Here is a 13496-nt window from a genome sequence, read left to right as displayed (position 1 = left end):
GTTCACTTATAGTCCCATACATGACTTACTGTATAGTTGTATGGGAAAATACATACAAAACAAATACAGATTCAATTTTTCTACTCCAAAGGGAAGTTACACAAATTGTAAATAAGACAAGTTATTATAAGCCAACCAATCCACTATTTATTCAACTAAACACTTTAAAATTCAGTGATTTCATAGATTTTAAAATAATACAAATTATGTATAAAGTAAAAAATGGACAGCTACCACAAAGGTTGTTTAAAATGAGAGAAAGTCAACATGTAGATTTCAGAAACAAAGGATAAGAACAAATGTAAAAAATCATTGTATTTCAGTCAGAGGGGTGAATCTATGGAACAGTTGTAGTAAGAATTTAAAAACATACACTATACTTAAGTTTAAAAAACTATTTAAAAATTATTTAATGAACAAATATAAAATACATGATTTAAAATGAATGGGAGTAATATGAATAAATGATATTTGGAATTGGATTTTGTGTAAAAAGATTATGAAATTTTTGTTTTTGATGTGATGATTGACGCCAAGTATGTTGTTGTATAAGTAAGAGGGGTAGGTGTAATAAGCTGTAGCTTCAGCCTACACCCTTTCGGTCTGTTTGAAAGAATATCTATGTTTTTTTTGTTGTAATTTTGTCCTATGAAATCATCATTGTAAATGATGCTTTTTGTTATGTTTGTACTGACCAAAATAAATTCATTCATTCATTCATTCATTCAAATGCGAGATTACTCTAGAGTAATTTACTCCTGTACTACTCTACTCCAATCTCCACTCCAGATTCTAGATATGAAGACACTCTGTACTGAGATTTCACCTTTCCAGCATGCAGGTTAATGGATGTGTATCTCTGAAGGCATAGGTTCCTCATATGGATTCTCCAGTGTAAGTATTGGGGAATGTCAGAGCACCATCAAGGAAAGGAACATGAAGAATGGTGGTATGTGTACAAGGAAGGCAGATCAGCAGCGAGATGCTGGAATTTCACACAGAAGTTGGGGTCATTGTTTTCTGCTTCCTTTCCCTAATTCTCTGAATGCTTGCTGTTATAGCAATGAATCGTGTTTGTGTGCAGCTGCTTCTGCTTTCATATGATATCACTTGGTGTCATGTGACTGATGATATCGTATCACATGTTTTCATTATATTCTTACGTCCCACCAACAGAGAGGGAAATTATATCAATCCGTTTCTGGTTTGTATGCTCTGAAGAAAAGGCACTGGGCTGAAACGTTAATTCTTTTCCTCAACAGATATTACCTCACCTAAAGATCATTTCCAGCTTGTATAGACACAGGATGTAGAATGAGTGGTTTAAGCAGAATTCATAAAATGCTAGTTTACATTATCAATGATCTGAGAGTGATGCACTGGTTTATCACTTAACATGTGCAGAAGCATTTTATTCCATTATTTTTTAACTTAGGATATATTTTCATGGCACTCAGCTAATTTATGTTTTTCTTATTATTATTCTGGCATGTTCCCTCTTACTCTCCAGTCCTGAAGAGTCTCGGCCCGAAAGGTTGACTGTTCATTTATTTCCATAGATACTACTGGACCTGCTGAGTTTCTCCAGCATTTTTTGTGTGTTGCTATGTATTGCTTTTATTCTGCATTTCCAACATTTTCACTATTTTGCTTATGTATTTCTAAAACCTGATACCAACCTGGCCTGTTGCATTAACTCATGAAATAGCACGTCCTCTGATTCAGCTGATACAATTTACTGGAGATCTTCAATTAGTAGCAAAATGTTTTAGGGGATAAGTGGACTCCAAGAGCTGAGCTGTGTGAACCACAATTACATGCTGAATATCTGTGTGCTGTAAGTCATCACATTCCTACCCAGCCCTGCCATTTTCCGATCTGTGTTTCTGTATTGCATTACTTGAGACCACAACCACATAGATACACAGAAAATGACTTGGGGTTTATAATCATCACATTGTGCATTGCTATTTGTCAGTAACAGGAAGGTTCTGTTCATGCTTAAGTTGCCTTTCGGACCGGCATATCTGGCAGGCATGAATTAGTCGAGAGACACAAGAATATATCTGAACTTTAATGATAATGGGGTAAAATTATTCTATGCATGACAAGTGATGAAACCGTGCTTCTCCTTAATTAAAGTTCCCCCACAAATTACCTATTAAAGTACTCTCAAATCATTGTAAAGTAGACTAGTATTTTATGAATTCTGAATAAAACCACTCATTCCACATCCTGTCTCTTTCACAGCTTTCTGTTTGGTTGTTCTTTCTATTCTTATTGGTTGTTAAAATGCATGCTTCCACATTCTGACCTGAGCAAGCTTTACGTGCTTGCTCGTTTACCTTTGACAATTACTTTGCATGCTGCAGCTTTCCAGTAAATATGGAAATTTGTTGACGAATTTCATTTACACGATTTTATCTTTAAACATGCATGCTGTTAACTTCCAAAGAAAGATGTATATATGTGTTTTCAACCATTTCAGCATAGGTAGAAGTTGTGTTTACATGAGCATTGGATATACAGTACCTGAGTATATCAACATATACCTTCAGCATTTGTGGTGCAATTGGGTTATGCGAGTGATTAGCTGAGTTTGCACAGTATAAGTTTGCTAGACTGAATTTGATACCCAAACCTGCCAAATTCTATTGGCTGTTTTATCCCTAAATTTATTTCAGTGTATCATCAACAGTAAAATACCTCAGGAGGACAAGTATTGTTTTAAGTGTTGCGTACTTATTCAAGAAAAGATTAAATTAACAATTGTGGATCAGATCTCCTAATGTCAGTTGTGAAATAAAACTTTTAGAAACATGATTTTGGGAGAAGGTTAGCAGTTATTTGCTTAAACTTAGACTGGCTGGTGAATCAGAAAGCATATGTTAACGTAAGGTGACATCTAATGAAGTAACAGAAAGGGTGAATGAGTGTATGCATTTAATTAAAACACACTGCAAGTGGTACTTTGCAAAGGCATTTCATAAAGGAGCATATATTAGGCTTTGGTTTTGCAAAACTGAAGCCTGGTGACTAAATGGAGCAGTAGCTATTTCGATACAAATCCAACAAAGTTTAGAGGTTCAAAAGAATAAAGAGGGTGGGCTGAAGGGGGAGGGGGAGTATTGTGAGCAGTTTTGGGCCCATTATCTTAAAAAAAGATGTGCTGAAACTGGAGAAGGGTTAAAGGAGGTTCATGAATATGATTCTTAGATTAAATGGCTTGTCATATGAAAAGATTTGATGGCTCTGGGCCTGTATTTACTGGAATTTAGGAGAATGAGGGGTAACTTAATTAAAACCTATCATATGGTGAAAGGACTTGATAGAGTGGATGTGGAAAGGATGTTTCCTATGGTGGGAGTGTCTAAGACCAAAGGACACGGCCTCAAGATAGAGGGGCACCCTTTTAGAACGGAGATGAGGAGGAATTTCTTTAACCAGAGAGTAGTGAATCTGTGAAATTCATTGCCACAGGCAGCTGTGGAGGCCAAGTCTTTATGTATATTTCAGGTAGAGGTTGATAGAAGTTTAATTTGTTAAGGTATGAGGAGATATGGAGGGAAGGCAAGAAATGGGCTGAGAGGAAAAATGGATCAGGCATGATGAAATGGCAGAGCAAACTCAATGTGTCAAATGGCCTAATTCTGCTCCTATATCTTAACATCTTATATCACTAGACTTCCAAAAACCCCAGACTTGTGCAATAGTGAATTCATGTCAGATGAAGTTCAGTGCTGAGTATTGTGAGATATGACTAGAAGATACAATTTTCAAAAAAAAAATGATAACAGGCGGTCTGTGAAATATTTTAATAAGAATGCAAGGCTTATGCAATATTATGGAATAATTGAGTCATACAACATGAAAGGAGGCTCTTCAGCCCAACAGGGCTATACTAGCTAAGCTGCTCATCCAACCTTGTCAGCCACTGCCCTGTACTCAGCCCATAAACTTCTAAACCTTTCCTATCCGTGTACTTGTCCATCTATCTTTTAAAAGTTTTAATTGTATCTGCCCCAACATTTAATTTGGAAGTCTGTTCCATATACACATCATACTCTGTGTGAAGGCATTGCCCTTCACATTCCTACTAAATCTTTTCCCTCCTTTCTTAAACCTATGGCCTCTAGTTGATGATTCCCCAACTCTGAGGAAAAGAGTGAGACCTCATTATTTTATGCACCTCTGCAAGATCACCTCTCAGTCTACACTCTGAGGAAAAAAGTAATAGTCTGTCCAACCTCTCCAAACAACATAGTCCCTCATGTCCTGGCAAGATAGTGTGGAGGTTGGAACTGTAGATCTTGCTGTTGTTGTTCTGGGTGCTTATTTGATATGAAAAAAAGTGCTTGGCAAGGCATTTCATGCCCTGTAGCTGTGTTGTTTCAAAGCTAGAAATGGTAAAGGTTCTGGCAGATGAATGTGTACCAAATTATGTGGACTGCATTGTTCTAGATGTTGTCAGCTTTTTGACAGCTGAGGCTACACTCATCTGGGAAATGGCGAAAAGTCCATCATGTTCTGCTTAATGGATAATGGAAATGCTTTGGGGAATTGAATGATGAATCATTTGTCACAGAAAGCTTAACCACCAACCACTGGCCTTTGGATGGTCCAGTTAATTTTACCGTTAAATGAGATCCCCAGAATGTGGGGGAATTCAGATAAAGCAATGCCTTTGAATGCCACATACTTGGATTGTCTTTTACAAAGTGGCTATTTGGAGAAGTGATTGACTTAGCTAGTTCCGTGAGAACAAATGAATAGAAGTTCACTTTATTACTATTTAATATTTGAGGACGCAAATGTGTTACTTTTTTGTCATCACAGTGTGGTGAACTACATATACCTGTCTGGACTGCTTCTGTGGCTCCTCCCACAGACCCCTGCTGACTGCTCCTGTGGCTCCTCCCACAGACCCCTGTATAAAGGCGATTGAGGCCTGAGCCCGGCCTCATTCTCCAGGATGTAGTGTTGTTCATTCTTCCAGTCAATAAAAGCCGATATCTCGCTTCTTACGTCTCAGAGTGAGTTATTGATGGTGCATCACACAGCAATATAGTATTGTAGTTACAGATACTAAAAGTAAGTAATACTCCAAAAACACAAAATGCATTCTCCTTAATAATATACTATCAACCAGGTAAAAATTTTCTAATACAAAATTGGGACAGTGCAGTTATGTAGTGGTTAGCACAAAGCTTTACAGTACCTGTAATCCGGGTTTGCAAGTTCTGTCACCATGTGTGCTTCCTCCCACAGTCCAAAGATGAAATGGTTGGTAGGTTAATTGGTCATTGTAAATTATCCGGTGATGAGGCTAGCATTAAATTGGTGGGTTGCTAGGCCACGTGGCTCAAAGGGCCAGAAGGGCCTTCTCTGTGCTGTATCTCAATAATTAAATAAATGAATAAATAAAATTCTTTTGAAGCCTGTGTCATACAATGTCCAGCTTTCAGTGTAGTGATGCAAATGAAAAGCTGGAATATTTTCAATATACACAGTTTTGTTCATGCGAGTGCTGAGTATCAACATTTTTGCTGGTGTCATTATAATCCCAATTCTTTGGGTTGCCACATTTTTTTACCGATGAAGATAAACATTTGTGTTCTTTAGAGAATTATTCATGTTTTGTGTTTACAGATTTTCTTTTCAGTATTACTTAAGTAGTTACATTCATAGTTATTTAATTAATTAATTATGATTGTCTACTTCATTCCTCAAGCGAACATTACCATTTCACTATTGAAACATTGTGTATCTATTGCTATGACCTATTTAAATTCATAAAGCTTCATATACAAGTGTCAAATTTTTAATCTCTGGATTATTGAAAGTCATTTTTCAGAATTGAAGATTTGTGGACAGGCAAAATTTCAACCTGCAGATAATATGGTTTATCTTCCAACAGCATTAAAATACTGTATGCAAAAGCATGTGAAACTATAAAAAAAAGCATGTTGCTAAACAAAGTAGTTTTATGTGAAAATGTTGAAAAGCTTCTTTTCATCAGTAAGTAACAGGCATTTTTGGAAGAATTCTTATTTTAACACTTATGGCAGTTATTTAATCCCCAGGCAGAACCCTAGATACAAGATAGAATATTCCAAAGACGATATGTTCATAGATGCACAGCATTGTTGTTATGGTTACTATAGTTAGTCAGCCAATGTTCTTTGTTTCACAGGAAGTATGGCTGGCAGCACCATTCTTTCATTAGTTCTAATAATCCACTAATCACTGGAGCATGTAGAGTAGACACAAAACTTTGAGAGTTGGATCTCTGTTTCTGTTTTACAATGCTTTAAAGTCAAATGTAGCCTTAGGAAGATTTCCCGTTCTGTTACAGTTTATGCTATAATGCCCCAGTGGAAAATAATCTTCAGGCTGAGCACCGAACTGGAATCAAGTTATTCATATAACTTGCCGTGGGTATTGCCAAACAAAGATAAATCTCTTGTCCAGTTCTGTAAATACCTTGGCATGAATATCTCAAGGCCACAGGGGAAGAAAAATATTTTTATTTTCATTGGCCAGTGTTATGAAGCCTTTGTTATTAGTGTAGAATCAGGAAGTATAATGTCTAATTTCTGTGGATTATGATAGGTAAGCATATAATTGAGTCATGTGTGAGGGAATCGCATTATACTATGTGTGACTTAAGCACAGATAGTGTAGGTAGTGGTGGTTTGCCTACAATAAAATGTACTCTTAGGTTCAGAGGCTTCTGGTTTCCACCCATAATAATCCTTGAAATTATTATAGAGAGAACAGTGGAAAGACAGTAGAAGTAATTGGACGAGCAATAAATGCTAGCCTTGCTAGTGAAGTTCACATCATGAAAACTGAGCACTTCAGATCACCTCCAAATCAATGGTTCCATTTTGAATGATAAATGGCAAGATTGTAGTAGCAGATAATCTGTGAACACAGAGTAGGGTAGTTGGCGGTGGCAGGTAACATGATGAGACCTCCAGGTATTTGTCCAGCCTTTGCTGGCAATCCAGATTGACAGTTTTAATGAGTTTTACACATATTGATGCCAGTTGTCAATATATTAGCCCTGTGTTTGGGTGTATTGTTGTGCTGAGGCAGATTATGTGAGTATTCATTCAAATGCAAGAATTGTTGTCTTCAGAAACTTAGTATTGTTCTGAGAGTGAGAAGAAATGAGATGTGTTAGCTGGTGATGTTAATTTATGAGATGGTGTCCACAAAACATGATCATAAAAAAAAATTAAAATATGCTGGAATAAGTGAAACAAAAATAATTGAGATAGAGATGAGTGAGTACATTGATATGTACTGACAGCTGTTTACTGTATTTTAGAGTTTTGTGTGGAGTTTACAGTATCTAAATGCAGATGGACTAATACATTTTAATTTTTTTCCTTGAAGCAAGAAAAGCCAAAAATCGTTGAACCACTGGAATATGAGGCAGTGATTGAAGAACTTGAGAGCCAGATTCAAGATCACCCCCTCAAAGATATGTTGCTCTTTCCAGAAAATGATTTCTCGGTAAGGAAGTCTTTTATATCTGAAATGTTTTTGTTCAAGCTCAGCTGTTCATTGAGTGTAAAAGAAATAGTATTAGGATTCACAGTAGCTGCAACGTAAGACCAGACACGTTTCCTGTAAAGATAGTTTCACTACGCTATTCATGAAAAACTCTTAGATTGTGTCAATGTTTTTTTTAAATTTTAGAATATCAGCTTTTGTCTTTAGCCATGTTCTTACTGATAATACATTAACCTATCTGTTTCTTTTCTTTCTTGACCACACTAACAATTTATATGGATAACTAATTGTACTGCTATGATGATTGGTTGTGGGTGGACTGAAGTGAATGTTTATTCTGAATGTGGTACTCATACAAATCCTGTCATGCACACATGACACTGTTTTACTTCAGTTGTGCAATAAAGTTCTTAAACATTAGGTAAGTGCAAGTATTGAATTGTTTAATTCAGTGATGAAAAGAGAAAACGCAGTAGATATTCAGCAGGTCAGGCAGCATCTATGAAGCTTAAAGTGAAATGTTTCAGTCAATAATTTCTGTAGGATTCCATCCCATCCTCCTAGTTTCCCTGTGATATTTGTTCTGATCTACATCAGTGCTTAAGAGATCTCTCACGTTTTCCTTAACCGTTCCTTCCCTCTACAATAGATACCACGGCTCTCGACCATATCTCTATTTCTTAAAATTCTGTTCTCAGTCTCTCATCTTAGCCAGATCAAGAGGCCCTCAGCTTCTAACTCACCAACCTTAATGATCACTGGAACAATCTGCTGGAAGAACTCAACAAGTCAAGCAGATTCTGTGGAGAGGGGGTGGGGGGACTGTTGGGAACCCTGCATTAGATCTGAGTGGAGATGGCAAGTAGCCACTATAAAGAGAAGAGAGGGAAGTGTGAGACAGGGACAAGTACCAGTAGGTGTTTATTGGATGGAGTGGACAGAGGAGGGGTAAATAATGATGGGCAGATAGAGCGAGATAAAGGAGTGGGAGGGTGGAATTGGGAGATGGAAGCAGGTGGATAATAGGTGGAAGCAGATAAAGAAAAATATAGCAGATAATGCCATGTGGGGGAAGGGGAGAGTAATGGCGAAGAAGGTTAAGAGGATGATAAACAGGAAAACAAAGGCTGCCAAAGCTGGAATCTGATAAGTAAGGGGGCTGTTTATGGCAAACATAAAAGGAGAGGTATTGGAACCAGGAAAGTGAGGGAATCCAGTGGGTAAAATGTGTGGGTAGTAGGTGTAACTTTAAACACGTGGGGAAGGATATCCACTGGCTACTTATTTAAAGTTATTGGAGGGGATTCTGAGGGAAGGATCTACCAACATTTGGAACTGCAAGGATTGTGAGTGGGAAATCTTGTCTCACAGATTTATTGAGTTTTTTCCAGAGGTATTGGTGAGGATTGATTAGGGCAGGGTGATGGACATTGTCTACATGGACTTCAGCAAAGCCTTTCACTTGGTTCCATGTGGTAGGTGAATCTGAAAGGGTAGATTGTAGGGGATTCAGGATGAGCTAGCTAATTGAATACAGCAATCACTTAGTGGGAAGAGGTGATGGTAGTGGAGAACTGTTACTCATAGTGGACAACTGTGACCAGTGGTATGTCAGAGAAATAGGTGCTGGGATCACTGTTATCTGCCACTGATATTAATGATATGGATGAAAATGCTGTTAGTGTGGTTAGTAACTTCATGGATAACAGCAAAATTGATGAACTGGAGAATTGTGCCGAGGAATAGCTAATGGAATTCAACTCAGACTAATGTGAAGTTTTGCATTTTGGTAGTTAAACTTCCACAGTAAATGGTTAAGTCCCTGGAGAATGTTGTAGAACAAAGATTCATAGGATTACAGGTGCATACTGTAGTTCCCCGATAGTGGTGACACAGGTAGATAGCATGTTAGAGGAAGTGTTTGCCAACATTGTCCTCATCAGTCAATAAATTGAGTACAGAAGTTGAGACATCATGTTGCAATTCTACAACTTGTTGTTGAGACAATACTTGAAGTATTGTGTACAGTTCTCGTTGCCCATCTATAGAAAGGATTTTGCCAGAAAGCGTGTAGAAAAGAGTTAAAAAGATGCTACTAGGACGGGAAGGTTTGAGGCATAAGGAAAGGCTGGAGAGGCTAAGACTTTTTCTTCCTGGAGCACTGGAAGCTAAGTGGTGACCTTTCAGAAGTCTATAAAATCATGAGGGTCATTGATAATTGAATGGCCATTGAGTTTTTTCCAGAGTAGAGGACCTAGATATAAGGTATGAGGTGAAAGATTTAAAAGGGACAATAGAGGTATCATTTTCTCACAGAGAGTTGGGTGGGGGAGTGTACATGCAATGAGCTGCTAGAGAAAGCAGTACAATTACAATGTTTAAAAACACTTGAATCGAAAAGGTTTAAAAGGATACATGTGTCCCCCGCTTTACGAAAGTTCGCTTTACGCCACTTTGCTTTTATGAAAGACCTACATTAGTACCTGTTTTCATGAACCGAAAGAAATCCGAAGAGAATTTCGCTTTTACAAAAAAGGCATCTTTTAAACAAGAAGGACTACCATGCCCGTGAAGCTTTGCATGGGCAGGTGTGTGCGCATGCATGTACGTGCAGAGATTTTTCTACAAATCAGTTTTTGGCTAAATCTGATAAGTGAAACTACACTGTACATACATTATTTCTACTTTATATAGAAAAAGGGTGCCTGCTTTAAACTTGTGTTTACCCCAAGGAAGATTGCCATGACCGTGAAGCCTTGCACGAGCAGGTGTGTGCGCATGCGTGTACATGCCATTTTTTTTAGGTTTTATGTGCTATTTGGTATGATTTGGTAGGTTATTTTTTTGGTCTAGGAACGCTCAAAAATTTTTCCCATATAAATTCATGGTAATTGCTTCTTCGCTTTATGACATTTCGGCTTACACAAGGTTTCATAGGAACACTCTACTTTCCTATAGCGGGGGAAACCTGTATAGTCCAAATTCTTTAGGCAAATGGGACTAACTTGGATAAACATCTTGGTCACATGGACAAGTTGAGCTGAGGGGTCCTTCTACCGTGCTGCATATCTCTGTGATTCTATGATGGTTTACTACTCCAAATTTCAGCTTCTTGTATCTTCGTAGTCAATGGACCATCCCTTTTAATTTTCACCACCTTCACAGAGGCTCTACCACCAGATACGTCTTCCCATTTATAAATGAGAATCAAATTAAAATTGTAGTTGTCTGAAATATTGCCAGAAAATGCTGGAAACATGCAGCAGATCTTGCAGCATCTGGAGAAAGAGGAACAAGTCAATATTTCAGGTGAAATAACTTTTGTAAGAACTGAGATAGAGGGTAAACAAGTTAGTTTTAATTTGAAGAGAGGACGGGGAAGGAATGGATAAGCAAGTGGAATCTTAGTGATGGTGCAAGATCAAGGTTGCCCTGGTGATATGCTGTTGATGTGGATGATACGGTTTCTTCTGCTGAATGTTTTCCGCCACAACTCCTTGGTTCATTCTTGCTTCCCATAGCACTTTCTCCACAGTAAGTGTAATTTACTCCCCCTTTCCATTAGCAGGGGCACAAATAGTCCTTACCACTGAAGCAGGAATACACTTGCTCCTTTTCTAATTTAATGTTCGGCGTTCTGTCTTTACAGTGTGTCATATTTGCACTGGTGGAACCAAATGCAGAACTATTTTTCAGGCAGCCATGATGCCCTGAACTTATAGCTGTCTAACTCTCCTTCCCATTTCCTATACAACTTCCCTATCACTGATTTTCTCCACTGTTTTAGTAGCACCTGAACTTCTGTTCTTGAGACATAGTACTGAATTTGGTAACAAGCTTTCCCTGTTCTGTAGCAGAACTGGCTGCTTTTGACATGAAGTCATCCACTGTAACTTTGACTCAGTATCTTATGTCCCCTCAGATGCTAGCATCCACTTTTATTTATGTTTTCCAGCAAATATTGTGCTCTGCATCTCATAATTCCAGTAAACTGATTTTTCCCCTCTCTCAAGCTGTTCTCAATCACCTTTTTAAATTGAAACTCTTCCAGACTAATCAGCTATAATTAATTGATTTCATTTCTTTCTCTTCAATAGTATTTTAAAAATTTGCATCGGCTGGGCAACCCTGCTCTCTTACACAATCACAGATATTCCTTTTCTGCACATATATGAGGAGAGATTAGGTCAACTACCCCTTGGTTTTGAATCCACTATATTTTTGAAGTCAAGCAAATTTTATTGAAATATATCAGCTTCTGACAGGCCTTGACATCATGCATGCAGGAAAGATATTTCCTTTGGCTGGGGCTGTCTAAATTTCAACTCACACTTTCAAGATATTGAGCAAGACACAGGGGTGAGAAGAGGTTTCTTCTCTGGGAGCATGGTGAACTTGTGGAATTTTCTACCCCAGAAGCTGTACTGGCCAAGTCACTTAATATATCTAAGATAATAGATTTCCAGGCATGAAAGGTCTCAAGAAATTTCAGGGGAGAATGGGAGTGTGATATTGAGACAAAGGATCTGCTATGATTAGCAGAATAAGCTTGAAGGACTGACTGGCATAGAGCTGCTGCTTTCCTTCTGTTTCTACATTTGTAAAAATATTATTACTATTACTGAATACCAGAGTAACATTTCCCTTTGGTGTAAAGAGGCCCAGGAGTTAATTGATTTTTGCTTGACCCTAACTTAAGCCTATTTTCAAGTGCAGGGATTGAATGCTTTAAGTGTAAGAGAGGTATTTTCCTTTTCAATGGAGGGAAAATAATATGGTTGAATCCCAACAAGAAATGAATGCCGTATTGTATAGATTCATTAAAATTCAGTGAATGATGGCTTTTAACTGTGATGTGCTCACAAGCACTGATACTTGAATTAGTTGCCATTTCAATCAAGATATGAATTGGAACACTCAATATGGCTAGAAATTCAAACTTAATTTGCCTTTGTTCGTATTCTGCAAAGGTGCCCTGCCATGGATGTTCACTATACTGGGCCACAGTGCTTTTTTTTTCCCAAGCTCAGCTTTCTAACATAGCAGGTGACACTTGTAGAGATCAAAGAGTTGTTCTGGAGTAAGTTAAACTTCCAACCAATATGCTATGTTCAGCTTCTTGTCATAAATGTGAGCCACTCTTCAGTTCTTAATGTAAATTACAAGAAATAGTCAGTCTGAAGTTAAAAGGACAGCTTTTCAAACAAACAGCAGTGTATGTAGAGCACAGTATGTTGGGCCATAGCACAGGACCAGTTGCAGTGTCAGATAATGGAGTTATGTTAAGTGAAATGTTCCAAACCGGACACTGCTGGCTAAGTATTTAGTTCAAGGAAGCTTGAAGATTAGATTGATACTATCACTTAGCACATCAAATAGCTAATCTATTAACAGTTGGAGGGTTCACAGCATTACTTGTGGGTATCTGGGAACACTGTCAAAAGAAGCTTTTAGGCCATCTACCTGTATGAAAAGGTATCTAAAAAATTCACATGTGTGTGAAATCACCTCGCAAAAACAGTATACATGTTTTTGTTATAAAGAGCTGTAGGCTTGCTAGGAATGGTCAAAAAAAATTAAGAAAAATGACAGAAAGATGAGTGTGTTCCTTCAGGCTTCTGTACCTCCTACCTGATGGTAACAGTGAGAAAAGGGCATGCCCTGGATGCTGGGGGTCCTTAATAATGGATGCTGCCTTTCTGAGACAGTGCTCCCTAAAGATGTCCTGGGTACTTTGTAGGCTAGTATCCAAGATGGAGCTGACTAGATTTACAACCTTCTGCAAGTTCTTTCGGTCTGTTTTTTCTGTGATAGGTGATTCATTCATCTGCAACATGTTGGTATGTCTTTTTAACTTATAGAAATTCTATCTCAGTTTTGGAACTGCTTTGTGTTTTATACATCATCTGTAATTTGGAAACCTTGTATAAGATAGAAAATCTGTGTGAGTTTTAAATGTTTATTAACAATTT

General features: G+C 37.8%; 1 protein-coding gene across 4 annotated transcripts in view; it reads left to right on the top strand.

The window, feature by feature from the left end:
- The window catches only part of dock10 (dedicator of cytokinesis 10), a 213463-nt gene that overhangs the window by 52820 nt on the left and 147147 nt on the right, over positions 1-13496 (top strand). For all 4 annotated transcript variants that reach the window (XM_073040973.1, XM_073040971.1, XM_073040972.1 and 1 more), the window contains exon 2: positions 7405-7524. In XM_073040973.1, the coding sequence (XP_072897074.1) occupies positions 7405-7524 (120 nt within the window). The remainder of the gene's footprint in view (positions 1-7404; positions 7525-13496) is intronic.

This window comes from Hemitrygon akajei, chromosome 3 (genome assembly GCF_048418815.1).
Source record: "Hemitrygon akajei chromosome 3, sHemAka1.3, whole genome shotgun sequence".
In the NCBI taxonomy this organism is placed as follows: domain Eukaryota; kingdom Metazoa; phylum Chordata; class Chondrichthyes; order Myliobatiformes; family Dasyatidae; genus Hemitrygon; species Hemitrygon akajei.
Note: the sequence above shows the minus strand (reverse complement) of the source record. Positions and strands in the feature narration are given on the sequence as shown.